General features: G+C 40.4%; 1 protein-coding gene across 7 annotated transcripts in view; it reads right to left on the bottom strand.

The window, feature by feature from the left end:
- The window catches only part of LRAT (lecithin retinol acyltransferase), a 162,314-nt gene that overhangs the window by 10,707 nt on the left and 128,353 nt on the right, over positions 1-23,254 (bottom strand). For 3 of the 7 annotated variants that reach the window (XM_070474709.1, XM_070474711.1, XM_070474710.1), the window contains 2 exons: positions 14,167-14,256; positions 12,203-12,340 (listed from right to left, as the gene is read on the bottom strand). The exons of 3 other annotated variants lie outside the window; for them this stretch is intronic. In XM_070474709.1, the coding sequence (XP_070330810.1) occupies positions 12,203-12,270 (68 nt within the window). In that variant the 5' untranslated portion in view covers positions 12,271-12,340; positions 14,167-14,256. The remainder of the gene's footprint in view (positions 1-12,202; positions 12,341-14,166; positions 14,257-23,254) is intronic. One more of the 7 variants, XM_070474714.1, reaches the window with a different exon arrangement.

Consider the following 23,254-nt stretch of genomic DNA (forward strand, 5'->3'; position numbering starts at 1 on the left):
CTGCAGACACGGCTCTGGTCTCGCTGCTCTGGTCCAGTTTTGGGAAAGCACGGATACCTGGGCCTCCAGAGTCAAGAGCTAAGAGGCCCGGGGAGATCAAAAGGGACTTGGTAATTAGCGATTTCCGTCTCTAGTGGTCACTAACCCGACTTAAAACGCTAAGACAGTCTGCACCCGGCCAATTTGCTGGAGACAAAAGCAAGGAGAACTGCCTCACGGCAGGCAGTTTCACTCTTTCAGAGAGGGGGTTGGGGGGGGGGGGGGGAATTAAGCAGAAATCACCTATAGACCTAGTCGCATCCCCGGGGCGTTTTGTGACTCAGGCAGCGCCAAGCCGATTTGCATTTGAGTTTTCTCTTTCCCAGTAAAGTTAATTTTTGGACCGCCGCCTCTGAAAAGGGAGTCACTTAACGAAAGAAAAAGAGAGAAAGAGATATGAGAGTAATATGAAGCATGAAGCCGACTACGTTGCTCAAGATGTAGGCGCTCTGCTGTCTTGGGCAATGAATGGTGAGAGTGTCCATAGTTTCTGGGAGGTTATTTTTGCCTGGGTTAAGTCCCTATTTTTAAGCCAGATTGTTATGCTGTTGAATAAATTTATTTTTCTCAATGTAACTGCCCCAGAGCTGCCCTCTCGGCCTGCCCTGCCTGCCGGGAATTCGGCTCCGGGAACCTGTAGGAGAAAATGAAACGTCTTCATGTGTCCATGTTTGAAGTCTCTTCAGATCTGTCGAGCACGGAGGCGTTAGCGAGGACTAGGCTGTTTTTCCGCTGAGAAAAGGAGCTCTTGTTGGCTGAACAAAACTTTCCTTACAACTGCAGTAGTCAACATTCTCAAAGTCGTATATAAGTAAGTCTGCCTCCCTAAATCAGTCAAACTAAGGAAACACAATTGCTATTAGAAGCAAAGGCCCCTAACATCAGAACATCTTCCTTCCTAAACCAGAAGCGGTCATTCATTCGTAAAGGGGAAAATCCGACTTGCTAGAGAGACTCCTAGTTTCCCAGTTGTAGGAAAGGTCGCTACATTCAACAAGTTTCGTGCAAACGCCTTAAATGCATTCAGAACTGGTCGCCCGGTCTGGTGGGGGGATTGTGAAAGCGTGCTGGCCTTCCAGGACAAAATAATAATGTCAAAGAACTATTAACTCTCGCCTCGCTGTTTCTTTCTACCTTCCCAAGGAAAGAGCCAAGTCAAAAGACAGTCACAGCATCCACTCAGGTCGGCGTCCATGTCTTCCAGTGGGGCAGACCACGATTCCACGGGGTTTCTGCATAAAGGAAGCTGGAATCCGGGCTCGCAGAGCCCACCTAACTTTCAGGCTTCACCTTCAGGCCCTGTATCCCGCCGCCGGTCCCAAGAGAAAGATCTCCGGTTGGTTCTCCGTTCTCCGGGCAAAGGGCGGAGTCCCGCAGAAGCCCGAAAGCTGAGGGGTTTCCTATCCGCAGACTTTTTAACCTCTGGAGATCCTCTTCCTCAGAAGACTTTGTAGCGGAAGATTGGATCACAGAATCTTGTACTTCTTCTGTGCTAGGCACTGAATTAATAAGCATTTTCTCACTTAGTCCTCCTAACCCTACGAGTGTAGTCTCTGTTTTCCACAGGAAGAAACTGAGGTTATAAGTCACTCTCTGTGACGTGTGTTAGTGGGGATCAGGACTGAACCACAGCTTCTTTGCTCCCAGGTCCACCACCATTGAGGAAGGTCTGACTTCCCGTCAGTTCACCCACCTATCACCCCATCACCCAGGGCCTACTGTATGACCAGCTCTGTTCCTAGTCCTGGCATTTCGTTTAAATACCCAACCTAAATTTAGCTCCCAAAACTTTTCTTTTTCTGTTGGACTTCATTTCCCTGCTTCTGTAGTGCTACAGATTCCAATTTTTAACATCACTTACTGCTATAGAGAAGGATCTGATTATGGTTCTAGTTAATAGAATCCCTCACAGGAAGGCCCAGCACTACCTTCTTCTTAGAGAATAGGATAGGCGGATAGGTGATGCTATCTTGCCAAGGGCACAGAGTCAGAAATAGAATATAAGGGCAATGTCCCAAACTCCTTAGCTGTTAGAACTTCTCTCCCCTAAGCCTGACAAGTTTGGCTTTCTGAACTTAATGTTTTTTGATTTATCATCCTTCAGGATTATTTTGTTGTTGCTGTTAGATTTTTTAGACTAATAAATCACTGGGCACGTAAATATCGACAGTCTTAATGCTTGTTTTCCTTCTGGACTGGGTACCCATCTGCTCTCGGTCCCTTTACATACGCTCGGCTCTGGCCACAGGGACACAAACAGGGTCTCAAAGTAGCTGACTCTAAGGAGACAAAGAATAAAAGGCTTTGTGAACTCCCCTCTGGGGGCAGAGGAAAAAGAGCTGACACCTTTTCAAGGAAATCTCCTAACCCAGTGTTCCCTGGTGTTTTCTGGCAGGAAGCCATTACCTCCTGGGAGGAAGATCCCCCAACTTCCTTGCGGGTTGGCCAGCACCTTACTCTGAGGGCCTCCATCCTGCATAGGGTCTTTAGAAAGATTAAAGGCAGCAGCTCCAGCCAGACAGGACTTAGTTGTTTTTTGTTGTTGTGGCTGTTGTTGTTTTGAAAGCCATAAAATAACACTAAAAAAAAAAAAACCCGAAGAAATTCATATTGAATATTGCAAAAATCTTATCTCTTCAAGAATATTAGAGATACCAAGGGAACATTTCATGCAAAGATGGGCTCAATAAAGGACAGAAATGGTATGGACCTAACAGAAACAGAAGAGATTAAGAAAAGGTGGCAAGAATACACAGAAGAATTGTACAAAAAAAGACCTTCATGACCCAGATAATCACGATGCTGTGATCACTCACCTAGAGCCAGACATCCTGGAATGTGAAGTCAAGTGGGCCTTAGGAAGCAACACTACGAACAAAGCTAGTGGACATGATGGAATTCCAGTTGAGTTATAAAGTGCTGCACTCAATATGCCAGCAAATTTGGAAAACTTAGCAGTGGCCACAGGACTGGAAGAGGTCAGTTTTCATTCCAATCCCAAAGGAAGGCAATGCCAAAGAATGTTCAAACTACCACACAATTGCACTCATCTTACATGCTAGTAAAGTAATGCTCAAAATTCTCCAAGCCAGGCTTCAGAAATACATGAACCGTGAATTCCAGATGTTCAAGCTGGTTTTAGAGAAGACAGAGGAACCAGAGATCAAATTGCCAATATCTGCTGGGTCATAGAAAAAGCAAGAGAGTTCCAGAAAAACATCTATTTCTGCTTTATTGACTATGCCAAAGCCTTTGTGTGGATCACAATAAACTGTGTAAAATTCTGAAAGAGATGGGAATACCAGACCACCTGATCTGCCTCTTGAGAAACTTGTATGCAGGTCAGGAAGCAACAGTTAGAACTGGACATGGACCAACAGACTGGTTCTAAATAGGAAAATGAGTACGTGAAGGCTGTATATTGTCACCCTGCTTATTTAACTTATATGCAGAGTACATCATGAGAACGCTGGACTGGAGGAAGCACAAGCTGGAATCAAGAGCATCTTGATGAAAGTGAAAGAGGAGAGTGAAAAAGTTGACTTAAAGCACAACATTCATGGATGCATGAGATAAGTGCTCAGGGCTGGTGCACTGGGAAGACCCAAAGGGATGGAATGGGGAGGGAAGTGGGAGGGGGGATCAGGATGGGGAACACATGTAAATCCATGGCTGATTCATGTCAATGTATGGCAAAAACCACTACAATATTGCAAAGTAATTAGCCTCCAACTAAAAAAAAAAAAAAAAAAAAAAAAAGGCTCAACAGTCAGAAAACTAAGATCATGGCATCCAGTCCTGTCACTTCATGGCAAATAGATAGGGAAACAGTTTTTATTTTGGGGGGCTCCAAAATCACTGCAGATGGTGACTGCAGCCATGAAATTAAAAGACACTTACTCCTTGGAAGGAAAGTTATGACCAACCTAGACAGCATATTAAAAAGCAGAGACATTACTTTGCCAACAAAGGTCTGTCTAGTCAAGGCTATGGTTTTTCCAGTGGTCACGTATGGACGTGAGAGTTGGACTATAAAGAAGGCTAAGTGCCAAAGAATTGATGCTCTCAAACTGTGGTGTTGGAGAAGACTCTTGAGAGTCCCTTGGACTGCAAGGAGACCCAACCAGTCCATCCTAAAGGATATCAGTCCTGGATGTTCATTGGAAGGACTGATGCTGAAGCTGAAACTCCAATACTTTGGCTACCTCATGCGAAGAGCTGACTCACTGGAAAAGATCCTGATGCTGGGAAAGATTGAGGGCAGGAGGAGAAGGGGAAGACAGAGGATGAGATGGCTGGATGGCATCACCGACTCAATGGACATGTGTTTGGGTGGACTGCGGCAGTTAGAGATGAACAGGGAGGCCTGGCGTGCTGCAGTTCATGGGGTCACAAACAATCGGACACGACTGAGTGACTGAACTGAACTGCACTGAACTGATTGCAAAAATCATATTCCCGTAAGTGAATACAGCTTGCTATAAATTAATAACAGGTCAAGGCAGTTGTAATGCAGAGGAAGGAGCAGAAATCCTGAGTGTAAGGCCTTGTGTTGCCATTCACAGCTAAATGAACTCAGACAAGTCATTTGCCACCTATAAGCCAGAATTTCATTTCTCTAAAAATATGAATAATATTTCAGAGGGCAGTTTTGGGATTAGGGGAATACTTCTCTGCAGCATTGTATGAAGTTCATATGGTGAAACCCATCTCTAACATCATCTGTATATTCATCAGTGAAGCAGAGTAAGGCAGAGAGACGGCACCATCATGCAAGAATGCAGAGTAGACAGAGCCACATTTTTACTAACAGACCCCTTCCCGTGTCTCAGCACGGAGCCAAAGGGGTGAGCAGAAAGTAGGCACGTAAGTGTTTTGGAGGTGAGCACAACAAGCAGAGAGACAGAGCTCTGGTCCTCCCACTGCTCACCGCCAAGGAAGTCCTTTATAATTCATAAAAATAAAGATTAAAAGCCTGCCATTTATTTGAAAGTATGTCTCACAAGGTACAATAAAACCCCAGATGTCCATTTTAGAAATGATGAAATGTTATATCAAAGAATGACTAACAGTTTTGAGATACTCCTGACATGTAAAGCACATTTCACTTTACAAATAGTAAATGGCAAGCAATGTTACTTCTTAATAACTTGGAGAAGATAGAAACTAACTTATAAATTCATCTTCTTTCCTTTTGATTCTATAATCTACCATTATAAAGCAATATAAATATGAACATTGGGTGACACAGGTTTGTTAACAAAAGCAAATATGACAGTAATAACCTTTGGCGACATTTTCAAAAGACAGTTACCACACCACTGTACTCATATAGGAACTGTACAGAAAAATCAGGTACTGTTATGCTCCAAATAGGAAAGCAGCAGCAATCACCAGAACTGATAAGCACCAAGAATGGTGGTGAATGCTCTGTGAAATTTATATTTCAAAAATTCTTTCTAAATGCATAGACATCCTAAGGGTAACCTGGCAGGTAACTGAAGACAGAATTTACTTAACATCAGCCTTGCTTTCACTACTATCTGATGATTTGTGAGATCACTGGGACTCACGAGGCCTCATGTGTGAAATGTCCTGAGCTGATGAAAAGATGCTCTCCAAATCACTATAGTGTGAGTAGTCCCTGGGCCAATGAAAATCAAACTACTCAGGCCCTTCAGAGAGTCTTAGCTCTTGTTCTTGGTGAATTTTCACAGGGAGTAATTAGCATAGAAGATAAATCACTGTCCAGTGCTTAGAAAATCTAAATAGCACTCACAATAATTGCTTTAAAACATGCAATGTCTCATTGGATTAAAAAAAATATGAAAGAAATCATTTATACTCCAGTGAAGCAGTAATTACACAAGAAGAGAAATGACTGAGCAGGGGGTTGGCAGCAGTTGTTGCTGGAAATCAGTGACTGTTGATAATATTCAATCAATATATCGATAATATATGCTCTTTTGATAATATATGTGCAGAAATTTAAAATAATATAAACACAGTGTCATCAATATTTTGTAGCAACAAATACTATTGCTTTATAAAAAAATAACATCTTTAATTTCTAAAGTTAATTTGAAGGGAAGTGTATCATTTTGGTATTTTTGTAATTGTATTTACTCTTACCCACCCCATGCTAAAGGAAAATTCAGTGTAGTTCAGCTAAAGCTGATTCATACCTACACAGCTCAAGCAGTTGTAAAAAAGGGAAATTGGATTTTAAATTGTAGTACTTCTTACATGGGTGAACTCCAAGTGGGTCGCTCTCTCTTGAAGAACTAGTTTGCCTGTGTTCTCCATTGTAGGCACAAAACTTTGTGCTTGACTTAACTTCTTATTTTTACCCTGGCTGCCCTCTCGAATGACTTGCCTTCATGTCAGATTATATAAAGTTACTTTTATTTTATTTCCATCTAGACTTCATTTGTGAAGAATGTGAGCAGAATGGAAATTGCATTGAGGCAAGAGGTAGATCCCTGTCCCCACCACTGAGGAAAGCAATTTGAATAGATTCCATTTAGACAGATACCCCAAAACCCATGGCAGGGCAATCAAGAGAGGAGGCTGGGCCCTTCCCAAATAAAAGGTAAGAGACCACATATTTCTCATTCTCAAAGTCAAGGAAGCCTTCCCACCTAGCAAGCTCCCTGGAGGTCCAAAGAAGGGTGATGCTAAGTCTACCCACAGGCTTCTTCGCCAGAATCCATCTTGGTTGAGAGATGCAGGCGCTCACACAGGATGACCCTGGGATATACCAAATACAGACCCTGAACCAGGCAAATAAAAATGATTTGCCAAGGAAACTCAGGAGAACTCCCCCATATAAGCGATTTAAACTATCTGAGGGTGAGACTTTCTCTGAGTTTGCCAAGTGACTATCCACACATACAGAACTCATTCTTCCTAGTAAACACCTTATCTGTTTCACTACTTTTGATCTTTGTGGGGAATTCTTTTCTGTAAAGCCGAAGGGCCAGGGCCTTGTCACTGACTGCTGGTTTAGTGGTTAGGATTCAACTTTCTCACTGTTGTGACCTGATCTTAATCTTTGGCTGGGAACGGAAACCCTGCTTCAAGCTGCTGCAAGTCGAGGCCACCGGAGATCAAGATCACACAGAATTAATAAGGAAAATAAATTCAATAACTATTTTTTTCTTTAAAGTTAAAAATCCATGAAAATGTTTTCATCCACATAGGAGCTTAAATCAGAAATCACTGCAGTTTTAACGTTCAGCTAAACTTTCAAAAAGAATAAACCAGGATAGCTATCTGTCATAATTATTTCATGTTCTAACATATATCTTAACGCTTTCTCTTTTCCCATCTTCATTCTTATACTTATTTATTTCCTGAAGCAGTGCTTCTGATATGTTTTTGTGGTATCCTCTAAGGGCACTGGTCTTACTGGAGGCCAGATGGCAACCAGCAAATCACAGTCCTAAATGTGCTCTGGAACCTGGGGAGGCAGTCTTGCTGCCAGCATGAAAGTGGGTTCAGGGCTCTGAGATCACTCATCTCATCCTCCAGGGACCTTCATCCCACAGAAGAATAAGTAACCAAAGAAGACAGGCAAGAACATCTTGGGCCAAGCTGGACTCAACAGCAGTGGAACCCAGGCACTGGGCCCAGAGGTTTAGCCAGACTTAAACTCTCTCAGCATCTGTGCTAGATTTCCTACACTCAATCCTACGTCACCAAGAATATTGTCACAACCTACTATGTGATTCAAGTATATTGGTTAAACTTTTCATGCCCTGGTCTAGTCATTCACAGAATAAGTGCCTGGTGATGACTCTACTCATCTCTTCACCTCCTGAACTTCCTGGAATTCAGTGTAGCAATAGCTCCCAATAGTCCTGCATGCCTCACCACAAAGTCAAGTAGAAGACAACAAAATCTAAACTGTTTCCTTAGACTATAGTTTCTCCTGGATTTGTGTTTACTTTTGTTGAAAGGGACCAGACTTATATGTCTTTTATGGCTTGCAAATAACAGTTTTTGGGTTTTGTTCCTTAAGAAGAAGTAAAGTGAGACTTAACTATAATTTAGTGAAGTGTTTTGCTTTATAGTTTAAATGGAAGAAATTTTAATAGATTAAATGGAAAGATTTTTCTCTATTTATTTAATCCTCCAATGTAGGATATCTGCTGCTGCTGCTAAGTCGCTTCAGTCATGTCTGACTCCATGCGACCCCATGGACAGCAGCCCACCAGGCTCCTCTGTCCACAGGATTCTCTAGGCAAGAATACTGGAGTGGGTTGCCATTTCCTTCTCTGTAAAATATCTAGCAGGGGTTTATTCTTTTTTTAGAATACCAAATTAAGGAAGAATAACTAAAAAAAGAGTGATTTATTATCAAAGTAAAAAAGATTTATTGCTAAAGAGCTACTTTAATAATGTACTCGGCCCAAAATGTGACTTTTTACAACTCATTTCAGCAGTATTATCTAGAATATTATCTTTGATTAAAACAGTATTCATAGTTCCAAGGTCATGGTGGGCATTCAATAAAAACTCCTATTTACAATTTTATCTTAACCATTGTATTTTAAATTTTAATTATAAATTACTCATAATTGGACTGGTTAATACTCATAATTCTATTGACTAATATTTCAGAATCATTCCTGTGTTAAGATTGCATTACTTTGGATAAAGGCTCATTTTTTGAGTGACCTTCAAAGTCTCTTTGACTCTAAATTTCCACACTTCTTTAAGAAAGACAAAAGTAATACACTTAATATTTGTTGCTAGTCAGATGTCAAATTTATAAAGTAAATCATAATGATAAAATATTAGCATAATTTGCTTTAACTATTTTAAAATTACAGAGTATATATAAAAAAATTATTTATATCAGAAAATATTCCCAAATAGCCAAATAGGTTAGATGAAGTATGCTGAGTCATAATATCTGTGTATTCCTGAAGTTACATGCATGTTTTCCCAAACAGGTAAATACTGAGGGGTAGGCTGGGTCAGTGCACTGAATAGAAACAGTCTAGGGAAATCACTAAGAATGTCTAGCCAAGCTGCCTGGGTTCAAATCCTGGCTCTTTTACTCAACTCTGTGGCCTTGGGTAACTTACTTAAGCCCTCTGATGTGTCATCTCCCTTTAAGATGAGTATGATGATAAATATGATGCCTATCTCACAAGGTTGTTGTAAGGATTAAAGCACAAATATACATATATTATTAAGAGCAACACCTAGTTCTTATTCAAGAAATGATGGCTACATAATAGTTTTCATTCTGGAACACATTTAGCAATCCACTGATTATCCACAGAACTTGTAAATTTGCAAGAGTCAGCAAAGATCTACACAGTAGCAGGAAAGCCTGTGAATGGGGATGGGAGAATTTGAATCTATAGTCTACCTCCACAAGTATTTAGTTCATCTGAGGTTCTGTGTGGCTCAGAAATACAACAGTGACTGAGGTGTCCCTTCCTAAATGGAACATAAAACCTGGCTGGGAGGAGTCAGTCCTAAATAAACTTCCATAATTCAGTGTGATGTGCTAAAATGGTAGCATGCACCACAGGTACTTGCTGGGACATGGAAGAGGGAACAGTTTGTTCTAACTGGGGCAGGGAAAGTGGAAATTGGGATAGCCTCATAGTTTTACGAGAGGAGTTGGAGTTTGTTACACACACATGATAGAGCTAAGTTAGTGCCAGATGGCCAGGCAGACTAAAGAAGCATGGACAAGGTGTTTTGAAAATGTTTGGTTTTGGTATGTTTTGCAAAGAGCAATAGTGCAGCTCGACCAGAGCATAAGGTGTGTCCTTCTCTAAGAACAGAGGCTAAGCCCCACCTGAAGGCTTAAGGTGGCTGTGAAGGCCTCTTGGACCATAGTGGGAGCTCAGATTTTATTCTGCAGGCAGTAGGGAGCTTGAGAGGCTTTAAAGAAAGGGTCAGAAAAGGTCTGGACTGGAAGAAGGGAGAGAAGCTGGAATCAGAAAGTCACTGAGCAGTCCAGGGACAGAAATAGAATAAGGGGATGGAGCTAGAATAAGGAGCAGGAGATGGAGGGGCGGAGGGAAAAGTTGAAAAACAGTTCTGGACACAGACCTGCACGCTCTGGTGGCCACGATGCAATGGTGGTGGTGAAAGCACAAGAACAAGAGGGGCCAGGAGTGACTCTGACGTTGCTTGCTAGAGCAAGTGGGCAAAGAGTGAAACCCTTCACGGGGAAAGGTAGTGTTAAGAATAGGTTTGTGGGAGCAAGAAAATGAATTCAATTTCGGATCTATTGTTTCAAGAGTCTTTGCCAGTGGGGCTGTTTAGTAGGCAGATGAATGGTGAAACAAGATCTCCAGACAACAGTCTGGCCAAGAGAAGGAGTTGTGAGCCTCAGAAGCATCTGTGTGGTAGGTGAACTCTTTGGAGGAGATGAAACTGCCCAGGGGCAGCACACAGCCTAGGGAGAGAGGGCAACCAGGGCAGAGCTGTGCGGAAAGGGAAGGCAGCGTGAAGGTGCCAAGGTGCCTGAGGAAGAAGGGAAGGCTGAAAACGTCTTCACCAGAGGGCCGGCTCAGAAGCTCCGGTGCAGGCGAGCTAGCAAGGGAGTTAAGGGCCCACTGGACGAGGCAGTAAGGAAGGCCTAGGGTGGGGGTAGTTTCTGGGAGCCATACTGCTGAGGGTGGAGAGAGGAGAAGTTAGGCAAATGGAAGGACTAGGCAACAAATGGTGATGATTATTTCCAAAAATTTTGCAGTAAAGAAAAGAAAAAAAAAAAAGAGGATCAAATGGAAGTTTTCTTGCTTATTTCTTTTTGTTTGTTTTAATGGGGAATACACCAAGCTATGTGTACATAAAAGGAAGGGAAATCAAGGAGAGGGAAAAGATACAGCTGATGGAAGTCAGTTCCAGAGAAGGTGGGATGTGATGGGATCAAAGCTCCAGGTGGGAGAGCTGGTGATGAGTAAGGATTGTCGTTCCTCTGAGTCAGGAGAGGAGGAAGCAGATAAGAAATGGAGCTTTGGAAACATCTGGAAGTGGAAATCAAGAAGACAGTATTGCCTTCATTAACCCACTTACTATTGTTTGTGCCGGGAACTGAAAAAGAAAACTCCCAAACCCAACCCACTGGCAAAGTTTGCATAGATGCCTCAAGAGTCCATGCAATCAGGAAGCTCATGAAAGTTGATGATGTACAATAAGTTCACATAATGACAGTAGGCCTTTGGCTTATGGCACAGATCTTAATGAAAGGAGAAAGTTCTGAGTTTCATTCCTATTCAGAGCATTCGTTTATAGTAAATTGTATAGTCGTGTTCCCAAGACCTTGATTTTTCTCATTTGTTAAGCAACAATTAGCGCTTCCTTAGTGATGCCAGCCTCTAGTATTAAAGGCACGGCAAGCTGCTTATTGAGGGGGTCCTGTTCATGATGGATGCTAGGGAAATCAGGCTTATCAGGATAAATCATTAAATTTCTTATTCACATTTTTATTATGTCAAATTGCTTCAAAATTATTACCAAACTATTTACTCTGAAGCAGAAAATTCTTACAGGGAAGCTAAAAGTGGTGAATTCCCTGACTAAAATGCAAAAGTAATTTTATAGCCAACTTTGAACTTAATTTGAGTTCAAAGTATTAAGTCACTATTAACTTTCAAACTCTTTTCTACTGAAAAGGACAAAATATTCAAATTTTTATATTTTTTCAAAATCAGTGTGAGGATGCCACAAATATGTTAAAATTGTATAAGAGATTGATAGACTGCTTATTTGGATATGAACTTAATCTGTATATTAATGCATGAAGATTACTTCAAAAGGATAATAAGATGTATAAACAACATTTTAAAGGAAGAGGAAGAAAATCTTTAAACAAATGACAAGATTAACAGAGCTTGGATTTGGGTATCCAAGAGGGATACTCTAAAAGTTAATATATTATTAAACAAATCACAGCATATTAAAGTTTTAAAGTATATGCTTTAAAGAATTAAAGAACACCTTTATCAAATGCCTAGAGGATATATCTATCAACCTTCTTGTCTGCTTATATGTTAAATTGTTATTGTTTACAGTTCTGTGTTAAAAATCACTTTTATCTTCTACCTTCCAATGGTCAAATTATTAATACTGGTATTCAATCCACCAAGCTGGTGTTTATTTATAATGCATATTTTCTATATCCTGTTACCTTGGATTCAATTTTGCATTTCTACTAAGAAACAGTAAGTTTCTAAGTGCCGAAGCTCTTTTATCCATCTGCTAATGACTTGAAATCAGGAACACCTTTTATCTAGAAGTCTAATACCATTTGTCCAAGCACTTTGCCCTGTTGAGCAAAACAAATGGAAAAGTTCTAAATGTTTAGAGGACTCTATTATAGTTACTAGTTTTCATGTAACACAGCTTTAAAAAGTTACTTCTATTTAAATAATTTGGATAAATAAGATTTTATTTGATATACTGACAAGAAATTTCAGAAATGCATACTAAGGGTACACAGTTACAAATAAAATATATTACTTGATAGATGAATTCTAGATGAGGCACAAATAAAAAAGTTTTATGTGAGTAAAGGAGATACTGATTCAGAAAAGCTTAATGCTTATGTGGGAATGTACTAGTTACAAGAACACAATAGAGAAGAAAAAATGTAAGAGGAAAATAAGAGTCACATACAGAGCATAATGCACAGGTAAACATATAAGTAAACTGAACATATAAATGAACTGAAATATCTTCTTTCTGCTAGTGATTCTCCATATAAGTAGAAGTTTTTTTTAAATTTCATCAATGATAACTGCAAGTTATCAGCTCAGAAAAAAATCATAGCTGAAGATGTGAGCTATTTTTATCACCTTTACAATTTTTTCTTTTATCTGATGGCTACAGCTTAGCATGATTTCTTGAACTTCAGAGGGTTCAAATGATTGATTAAAAGACAGCAGAACTACAGAGAAAGATCATTTATGTACTTCTGGCCTTTTAACTTTTGGACAGAATAAAATTATTTCTATGATTTCTTCTTTTTTTTTATTTTAACAGCTGAAGCAGACCGAACTTTTATTAAAAAGACAGTGGATAATATATTCCTGAGATGTGGGAGCAGGCTGATCTTGGAGAGGCTCTTACATATTTTAATTTGAGATACTGATTAAGTATGTGATGTAAAAGGAAATAGGAAAGATATAGAGGAGAATAAAGATTATTCAATTTAAAAAATTCTGTTTCAGGCAAGTTCTATTGAGAACATTTTTTCCTACATTTAATGCCTCAGAATCATTTTAGGAGCTATTTACAAAGCAGGTTCCTGAGTCCTACACTAAGAGCTTCCAAGTGAGTAGGTCTGTGGTGGAGCAGGAATCTTCATTCTAACAAGCATCCCAGGAGATTCTGAGGCAGGGAGTTCTCAAACCTTGGAGATCGCTGACACTTGTTCTTGCTTACAATTCTGCTAAACCTTGAGTCAGCACCAAAAGGTAATGAGGCCTGGTGAGGTTAACAGTGGCGTCCAAATGGTTAGGCATGGCCCCCGACACACACACACACACACACACACACACACACACATGCGCGCGCGCGTGAGGACCTAAAGGTACTCCCACTAAAAGCAAACTGTAATACATATTTATTAGAAATTACATAGTCACCACCAGTTGTCAATAATAAGTAAGACCTTCTATTTGAAGTACAAGTTTCAAAATAAGAGGCAAAATTTAGAGCTGAGTTAAAGCTACTTCACTTTAGTTCCTTCCTGGGATGACCCAGGCATGTTTCAACGCACAGGCTCTGGGCCTGATAATAAGATAATAACTTTCTTTACCTCAAATAATGGCTCTTAGCCTATAGAATACTAAACACTCTTCAGTTTCAAGATTAAGTCATATATGAATTATGATCTTAAACATTGTTTAAGTTTTCTCTTTTGTTATATGGTCTTCAAATCCTCTAAAACAATACTCACTAAAATGAAGACAATTATGCTTCCCTAAGAAGTTACCAAAAAGACTTGACTTCTGTTTTGTTCCTCATTCCAAACTAAGAGCTCTGTAGTATTAGTGTATGTGTTTTATAGAGGCCGGCTGATACAGACTGCTGCCAGCAACACATGGGCAAAGATGGAGGAGAGAAAGCATTCGCTGCTCTGATACTCACCTGTGGGCCACTTCTTAGTAAGGCAGTGCCCCCACCACCAAGGGAAGTTTTCAAACAAAGTTTAACGCATACGTTCCTGGCAATTAGTATCTACAGAATTAAAAACAGAAAAGATCAATTATAACAAGTTTTACCAAATATAAGAACTGCTGAAGGAAGTATCCACCTCCTAAAGAAGCCCTACAAGTCAGTCCTTGGATAGCCATGAAAAAATAAAGTTGGAGATTTAAATGTAAGTATGAATGTAAACATTTTATTCAAAATGCAGTGAGTGAAATACTGAAGTTATTCACCCAGAATATTTTCACTGGGAAAATAAAAACATGAGATAACTGAGAAAGGCATTTTTCTTTTAATTTGTACCTAATTACAAACTTCTAGAATAGTTGTAAAAATATGAATTCCCTATATTTGTCACCTAGATTTTCTAAATCTTGTTTTATCCTTTCTTTTTCTTTCTCTTTGTATATACACAGACACACACACACTTAAACAAATATGTACATTTTTTTTCTAAATTGAGAATAAGTTGTAGGTATGATGACCCTTGACCTCTAAATTCTTCAGTGCGTTTCCTAAAAGTAAAGACATTCTCTTATTTATCAGTATAATTATCAAAATCAGAAAATTAACATTTCTATAATTATCTAAACTATAAATTTATTCAGATTTTTCCATTGCTGCAGCACAGGCTGTTACAGTGAAATAAGTTTCCAAATCACACAGTGTGGCTGGCCCTTATGTGTGGTTGTCTCCTTCAATCTAGAACAGTTCCTCAGTCTCTCTCCTGCTCGACACTGACATTTTTAAAGAATGCATGCCTGCTATGTCCATCAGTTTGTGTTTGATGTTTCCTCATGATTAGGTTCAGGTTCTGCATTTAAGGTCAGGAATGCACAAGAGCGATACTGTTTTCCTTCTCATATAAGAGGGCATGCGATGTTGATCTGTCCCGTTACCAGCAGGAATGAGAAAAGCAGTGCTTGACATCTGGGATCGAGGATGCTACCAGCTAGGCCTTGGTGTTGCTAGGAGGTAACTGGTACTCACAACCTGGCTGAGGTGTTTTATTGCACATAAACTATTTTCCAGAATGTCAGTATTAGTCAAAGCTACTCCAAGAACTTGTGGCAAGAACCCTCCATTTTCATGCCTGGACAGAGACAAAACAATGAATACTGTCATCATTATACAGGTGGTCAAACATCCTTCCGTTCTAGCTGACATGTGCACCTGTGATTTCTTTATCAACTACAACTCTCGTTTTAGTCTAGTCTTCCTTCCCTTTATATAAGATTTAATAAGACACCCAAAACAGAATTATCCCTGCTTCCTGACAGATTACAATTCCCAGTGCCAAAGAATTGATGCTTTTGAACTGTGATTCTGGAGAAGACTCTTGAGAGTCCCTTGGACTGCAAGGAGGTCAAACCAGTCCATCCCAAAGGAAATTGACCCTGAATATTCACTGGAAGGACTGACACTGAAGCTGAAGCTCCAATACTTTGGCCACCTGATGCGAAGAGCCAAATCATTGGAAAAGACTCTGATGCTGGGAAAGATTGAGGGCAGGAGGAGAAAGGGATGGCAGAGGATGAGATGGTTGGATGGCATCACTGACTCAATGGACATGAGTTTGAGGAAACTTTGGGAGATAGTGAAGGACAGAGAAGCCTTGTGCACAAAGAATAGGACATGACTTAGCAACTGAACAAGCCACTTCCTAACCCTTCTCCCAGATGACCTAACATACCCAAATTCTGAGTCCTTACACCCTTTCATTGAGAGGCCCCAGGGTGTCTCATGGTGTGCATTTGCCCTCACTGCTTGTTCAGTTACAAGTGTGTTCCGGTAGTGTTAGTCTGCAAGGTACTGACACTATTGATGACAACTTTGATCAAATGACTAAGGTATGTTTGCCTCGTTTATCCTTTGTAAGTTACTGTTTTCCTTTTGTAACTAACATGTATCTTATAGGGTGATAGTTTGTGACTATATATATGTATATATATATATATATACACATACCCTGGTAATATCCAACTTTCTTTCATAGTTTTAGCATCCACTGATGATTCTTGCCTGAGTCAATTATTACTAAGGTGATTGCCTGTGATATTGTGATTTATAATGTTATCAAACTCAGGTTTGACTGCTTGCTGCTCAAAAGCCAATACTCAAGAGAGGAGTGTTGACTGGGAAGGAAAAGTTACTTTATTCAGGAGGCTGACAAATTGGGGAGAAGACTGACTCTTGTCCAAACACAAACTCCAAAGATTTTGCTTCATGTGAAACTTTTAAAAGGGAGAATCATTTGGGGAAGGGGTCAGAGTTGTCCTACTGTGGGCAAACTTTCTTCTGATTGGTTGGTGGTGAGGTAATATGGCAGTACTCCGGGAATCTTGTGCTCAGCCTGAAGTTACTGTCCTCCATGTGGGAGGGGGCCTTAGTTTCTGCTGAACAATTCAAAGAAACTTTTACATATATTCTCTGAGGAAGAACCAGGATCCTACCCCAAGGCTGCACTATTGTTTCCTGATTGTTCCTTTCTTGTGTCTGTATCCTCTCCCTTACTTGATAAGAGGCTGTTTGAATCTGCCCTTTGGAACTCAGGGAAGATCAAAGAGGTTGAATGAAGCCTATTTTGTGCAAGCAAGAAACGGGAGACAAGGAAAGGATTTATAACTGGGAGACCCCACAGGATCCTGCTCTGTTTCAATAATAAGAAATATATATTTGGTCTTCCTCTCTGTTTCAGGCACAAAGCTTCTAAAACACTTGGAATACCTTAAGTGCTGAGAGGGAGAAAGTTGTCTTTTGGTTTGTCAATAAGGTGACTTTTAGAAGAATCTGCCGGTCAATGCAGGTCAAATATAAGAGACATGGGTTCAGTCCCTGGGTGGGGAAGATCCCCTGGAAAAGCAAGTGGCAACCCATTCTAGTATTCTTGCCTGGAGAATTCCAGAGACAGGATTCTCGTGGACTACAGTCCATGGGTCGCAGACAGCTGGACATGACTGAGCACACACACTCCACTCCAGTTCAGATCGCCCACGAATGGGAGCTGGTCACGAGAGGAAACAGACACTGGGATGAGTGGGTTAAAACTTTCAGTCCCGTCCCCCTGACCTCTGGGGATTGGAGGCAGGTTTGTTGGACATGTGATCAACTGCCAAGTGGCCAATGATTTAATCAGTCATGTCTACGTAATGAAGGCTCCTTAAAAACTCGTAAGGACAGGACTCAGGAGAGCGTCCAGGTTGGTGAACACGTGGAGATGTGGGGTGAATGGGCACCTGGAGAAGGGGGGAAGCTTTGTGCCCCTTCCCCGATGCATTTCTCCCATCTGGCTGTTCCCAAGCTATATGCTTCTGTAATAAATCAGTAATCTAGTGAGTAAATGGGTTTCCTGAATTCTGTGAACTACTCTACCAAATTATTTGAACCCAATGTGGGGGGGAGGGGGCGTGCCATGGGAAACTCTGATTTATAGCCAGTTGGTCAGAAGCACAGGCGGCAGCCTAGAATTGTGACTGGCATCTGAAAGGGTTGGAGGGAGTCTTGTAGGACTGAACCCTTAAACTGGAGTCTGATGCTATCTTACGGTTAGGGAGGATAATAGCAGAACTGAGTCAAATTGTAGGATACTCAATTGTCTAGAGAATTGCCGGCAAAATTGGTGGTGGTGTGGGAACACCCTTCCAAGCTGAAATTCGGTCCAGGAACACAAAATAATGCCAAATGGTAATATTTCTACTTTCATCATTCTTTCTACATCAAGGAGATTTCTATCATAAGGAAAAGCTTTCCATTCTCTCCTATATATTAATATTTCAGACTTTATTGAATTTTTATTTTATTCAATGGATTACGATCCATAAATATTTAGTTTATTTTGATGGTCAAATTATTCCAAGTTTGTCTTGTGTGAGCTCCTTCAGACTGGCCCAGGCCTTCTTTTGCTTTATCTCCACCATTCTTTGAGCATTTCTCTACTTCCAGCTACCAAAGATGTTCCAAGCTCATCTTTTTTTTCTCTACTCCAATCCTACAAACACCATTTCTCACAACCTTTGTTCTAGTGTAGAATAACATTCAGAAATAAAAATCTGGACACTTGGTGTGTTCACCACTACTGGATTGTCACTGATTCCATACCCTCTCAGCTCACAGGAAAAGGAAGCAATTGTATATATACATGCATAGAAATGCAAAAAGGCAAAATGGTTGTCTGAGGAGGCCTTACAAATAGCTGAGAAAAGAAAAGAAGTGAAAGGTAAAGGAGAAGAGGAAAGATATACCCATCTGAATGCAGAGGTAAGGAGAGCTTAGAAAGAACAGCAAGAAGAGATAAGAAAGCCTTCCTCAGTGGTCAGTGCAAAGAAATAGAGGAAAACAATAGAATGGAAAAGACTGGAGATCTCTTTGAGAAAATTAGAGATACCAAGGGAACGTTGGGCTTCCCTGGTGGCTAAGACAGTAAAGCGTCTGCCTGCAATGCAGAAGACCTGGGTTCAATCCCTGGGTTGAGACGATCCCCTGGAGAAGGAAATGGCAACTTACTCCAGTACTCTTGCCTGAAAAATTCCATGGACGGAGTAGCATGGAAAGCTATAGTCCATGGGATTGCAAAGAGTTGAACACAACTAAGCAACATCACAAGGGAACATTTCACACAAAGATGGGCACAATAAAGGACAGAAATGGTATGGACCTAACAGAAGCAGAAATATTAAGAAGAGGTAAGAATACACAGAAGAACTGTACAAAAAAGATCTTCATGACCCAGATAATCACGATGCTGTGATCACTCACCTAGACCCAGACATCTTGAAGTTCAAAGTCAAGTGGGCCTTAGGAAGCATCACTATGAACAAAGCTAGTGGAGATGATGGAATTCCAGCTGATATATTTCAAATCCTAAAATATGATGCTGCGAAAGTGCTGCACTCAATATGCCGGCAAATTTGGAAAACTCAGCAGTGGCCACAGGACTGGAAAAAGTCAGTTTTCATCCCAATCCCAAAGAAAGGCAATGCCAAAGAATGCTCAAACTACCGCACAATTGCACTCATCTCACACACTAGCAAAATAATGCTCAAAATTCTCCAAGCCAGGCTTCAACAGTCCATGAACCATGAACCTCCAGATGTTCAAGTTGGATTAAGAAAAGGCAGAGGAACCAGAGATCAAATTGCCAGCATCCACTGGATCATAGAAAAAGCAAGAGAATTCCAGAAAAAAATCTACTTTTGCTTTATTAACTATGCTAAAGCTTTTGACTGTGAGGATCACAGCAAACTATGGAAAATACTTAAAGAAATGGAAATACCAGACCACCTTAGCTGCCTCCTGAGAAACCTGTAGGCAGCTCAAGAAGCAGCAGTTAAAACTGGACAGAGAACAATGGACTGGTTCCAAATTGGGAAAGGAGTACATGAAAGCTGTGTATTGTCACCTTGCTTATTTAGCTTATATGCAGAGTACATCATGAGGAACGCTGGGCTGGATGAAGCACAAGCCAGAATCAAGATTGCCAGGAGAAATATCAATAACCTCAGATATGCAGATGACACCACCTTTATGGCAGAAAGCAAAGAGCAACTAAAGAGCCTCTTGATGAAAATAAAAGAGGAGAGTGGAAAAAGCTGGCTTAAAATGCAACATTTGAAAAAGTAAGATCATGGCATCTGGTCCCATGGCAAATAGATGGGGAAACAATGGGAACAGTGACAGACTTTATTTTCTTGGGCTCCAAAGAAAATGGTGACTGCAGCCATGAAATTAAAATACACTTGCTCCTTGAAAGAAAAGCTATGCCAAACAGCGAGGGTATTAAAAAGCAGAGACATTACTTTGCCAACAAACGTCCGTCTAGTCAAAGCTATCGTTTTTCCAGTGGTCACACGCACATGTGAAAGGTGGACCATAAAGGAAGCTGAGTGCTGAAGAATTGATGCTTTTGATGTGATGCTGGAGAAGACTCTTGAGAGTCCCTTGGACTGCAAGGAGATCAAGTCAGTCAATCCTAAAGGAAATCAGTCCTGAATATTCATTGGAAGGACTGATGCTGAAGCTGAAGCTCCAATACTTTGGCCACCTCTTGCAAAGAACTGAGTCCTTAGAAAAGACCTGATGCCAGGAAAGACTGAAGACAGGAGGAGAAGGGGACAACAGAGAATGAGATGCTTGGATGGCATCACCGACTCAATGGACATGAATTTGAATAAACTCTGGGAGCTGGTGAAGGACAGGGAAGCCTGGTGTGCTGCAGTCCATGGGATTGCAAAGAGTTAGACACAACTGAGTGAATGAACAACAAATACACGCATACACATATACCCACACACACATACACACACACACAAATACCTAAATACACACACAGATGTTGTACTCTATGTATATTTCCTTTCCCTTTATATTTTCAAAGTCATGAGTTTATCCTGATACCTCCAATCTAACCACAAAAGGGTCTTTCTGGAGTTGGCCTGCATTTTAAGTACACTCACCCATCATGAATAGGCAGTACACAGCATGCCTTCAACAATGGCAGCTGTGATCAAGGGGAGCATTTACAGGATACTGATGCTATGGTCCTTGTGGGCATGTATGGCCAGTGCTGCGTGTTAGCAATCCCTCTGCCTAAGCCCTGTTTAGAGGACAGTGAGCGCTGCTTCTAGTCACCACTCTACAGCTACCTGTCAGATTTCCCAAGCATCAGTAATGGTAATGGTGACCTTCATATCAGCAATGTGCTTCTGTCAATCCTAAATTCATCCCCTGCCCCCGCCCCCCACAGACACTGTTTAATTGACAGTTCATTTGAAAAAGGTTTAGCCCATGGTAAAACTTGCATTTTAACATATAGAAACTTCCTTCCAGTTTCTTTGCTATGGTTTCAGCACTAGCATAGCAAACTGCTATCAGTCTTAGAATTCAAAACTGTTTGTCAGGACACAAAGTTGGTGGTAGAAAAAAAAAGTCCACGTATGTAGCATATATCAGGTGACCATGAGGTTGGTATCAAGATGAATCATTTTTCCTCTGAAATTTTTTGTCCTTCAAACATTTGATCATGGACTAAACCAGGTACCATGAAGTATATGCTGAAGTCAGAATATCCTTTCTTTTTTTTTGGCCTTGAGGCATATAGGGTCTTAGTTCCTCAATCAGGGATCAAACCTGTGCCCCCTGCATTGGAATCATGAAGTCTTAACCGCTGGACCACCAGGGAAGTCCCATAAGTCAGAATATCTTAGGAGGCAGTCCACAAGTATTCCAGGGAAGACTTACTAGTGACCTCCAGACAAAGTTATATTGTATCTTCTGTGCAGTGTTCCCTGCATTCAGAGCATGAGGGGAACATATATGTGCACACGCCTATCATATTAACAGTGTGGACTAATGGCCTGTTTCTATATGTGTATATTTATGTTTATTGTATATCATGGAGATACTTCAGATACAATCAACACTGTCCAGGGCAGTGTGAGACGGTATATCGTGACCAAGATGTGGATCTGTGAAAGGAGTGGCGGCAAAAAAAGAGGAAATTCAATGGAAAAGAAAAGGTAGCTGACATCCTTGCATGTAGTAGAGATATCCTGTCATTTAGTAACAAAATACTTTCCTTATGATATTTTAAACATTGTTTTGATTAATTTCTTGAATAATAACATGAAAATGAATATAATTGAAGCTATGCAAGGATGCATAGTAAAATAAAATTATTATGGAAGTAGAACAAATATGCTGATGGAATGCACAGGCATCAATATAAGAATTTATACATTCAAAATTTGTCATGGGATTAAGACTCATAGAAGCCAGCTTCATCATCAATGGCTTGAAAATAACTTTCTCCATTTTGCTTTGATGCCTACATGCAGGATACTTTGTGTTAATCACAAGACTGGTGTCAGGAGATTTTTTTCTCTCTTAAACTTTTTACCTTCCAGGAGCTGAAACAACTAGACTTTGATTTTCTTTTCCTCTGTGCAACTTCAGCAACCAAATTTCATTAGAATTAAATGCATTTACTATTACTCAAATTAATGAATAAAAGGAATGTTTAAGAGCAATTTCTAAATGTTATTTTAAGCAAAAATTAATTTTAAGTAAGAGAACCTGCCCTAGGTTACTATTTCCTTTGTAAGTTGATGACTGTTAGTATATATCTGACTCACTTTTTCTCTATGTACATATAACCAGGTGGAATGTGGGCTTAATGAGAAGATTGTAAATTATATGAGAACTGTTATTAATCATGCTTCTATAATTACTGAAATTATATTCACAGAAAAAGTCTGCTAGTGAATTTCAGGTGATACAGAATTCTCCCCAGACTTTTCTCATTCATTTCTTTATTTACTGGACAAATACTTCTAAGCAGGATGTATACTAGTCATCCATAACAACCCAGGGCAGTGTGTGACAAGAGAATAATACAAGATCTTTGAGGAGCTCAGAGAAGGATGAAATGCTGGCCAAGTTTGGTTCTTATTATGTAAAGTTGAATCAATTTAAGCACAGCAGTGCTAGATCAGGGCACTAGCCCCAGAGCCACATGTGCCACCCATTTCATCATACTTTAGAAACATCGATGTCCAACTAATGCAGGGGAGGGACACCTCGTTGCAGAGAGGGCAATTGTGAATAAGATCAACAATTTATCTACAAAAACAGATAACCAAATTTCAGATAACTAATAATCAAGATACTAAATATTTAAAAACTATAAAAATATTTTACCAGAGACTTGAAAAACATAAGTTTCAGTATCTTGTTCAAACTAGCATCAAACTAAGGTCATGATACGCACACTAATAAATTTTGGATCACTTTAAACATGTCAGTACCGGATCAAGGCAAAGCCTCAAACCCACACGTACCACACATCCCATTATCTCAGAAACATCAGTGTCCAGCTCTGCAAAAAGAAACGCTGAGAGGAGAGTCTGTCACCTAGCTGCAGAGAGGAAGACATGAGGGCAGCTTTCTGGTAAGGTGAGGTCAGGGGTGGAGTGCAGACTAGGGAGCTAGACTGCCTGGGTTTGAATCATGGCTCAATAACTGTGACCTCCAG

This window comes from Odocoileus virginianus, chromosome 12, assembly GCF_023699985.2.
Source record: "Odocoileus virginianus isolate 20LAN1187 ecotype Illinois chromosome 12, Ovbor_1.2, whole genome shotgun sequence".
NCBI classification, from domain to species: domain Eukaryota; kingdom Metazoa; phylum Chordata; class Mammalia; order Artiodactyla; family Cervidae; genus Odocoileus; species Odocoileus virginianus.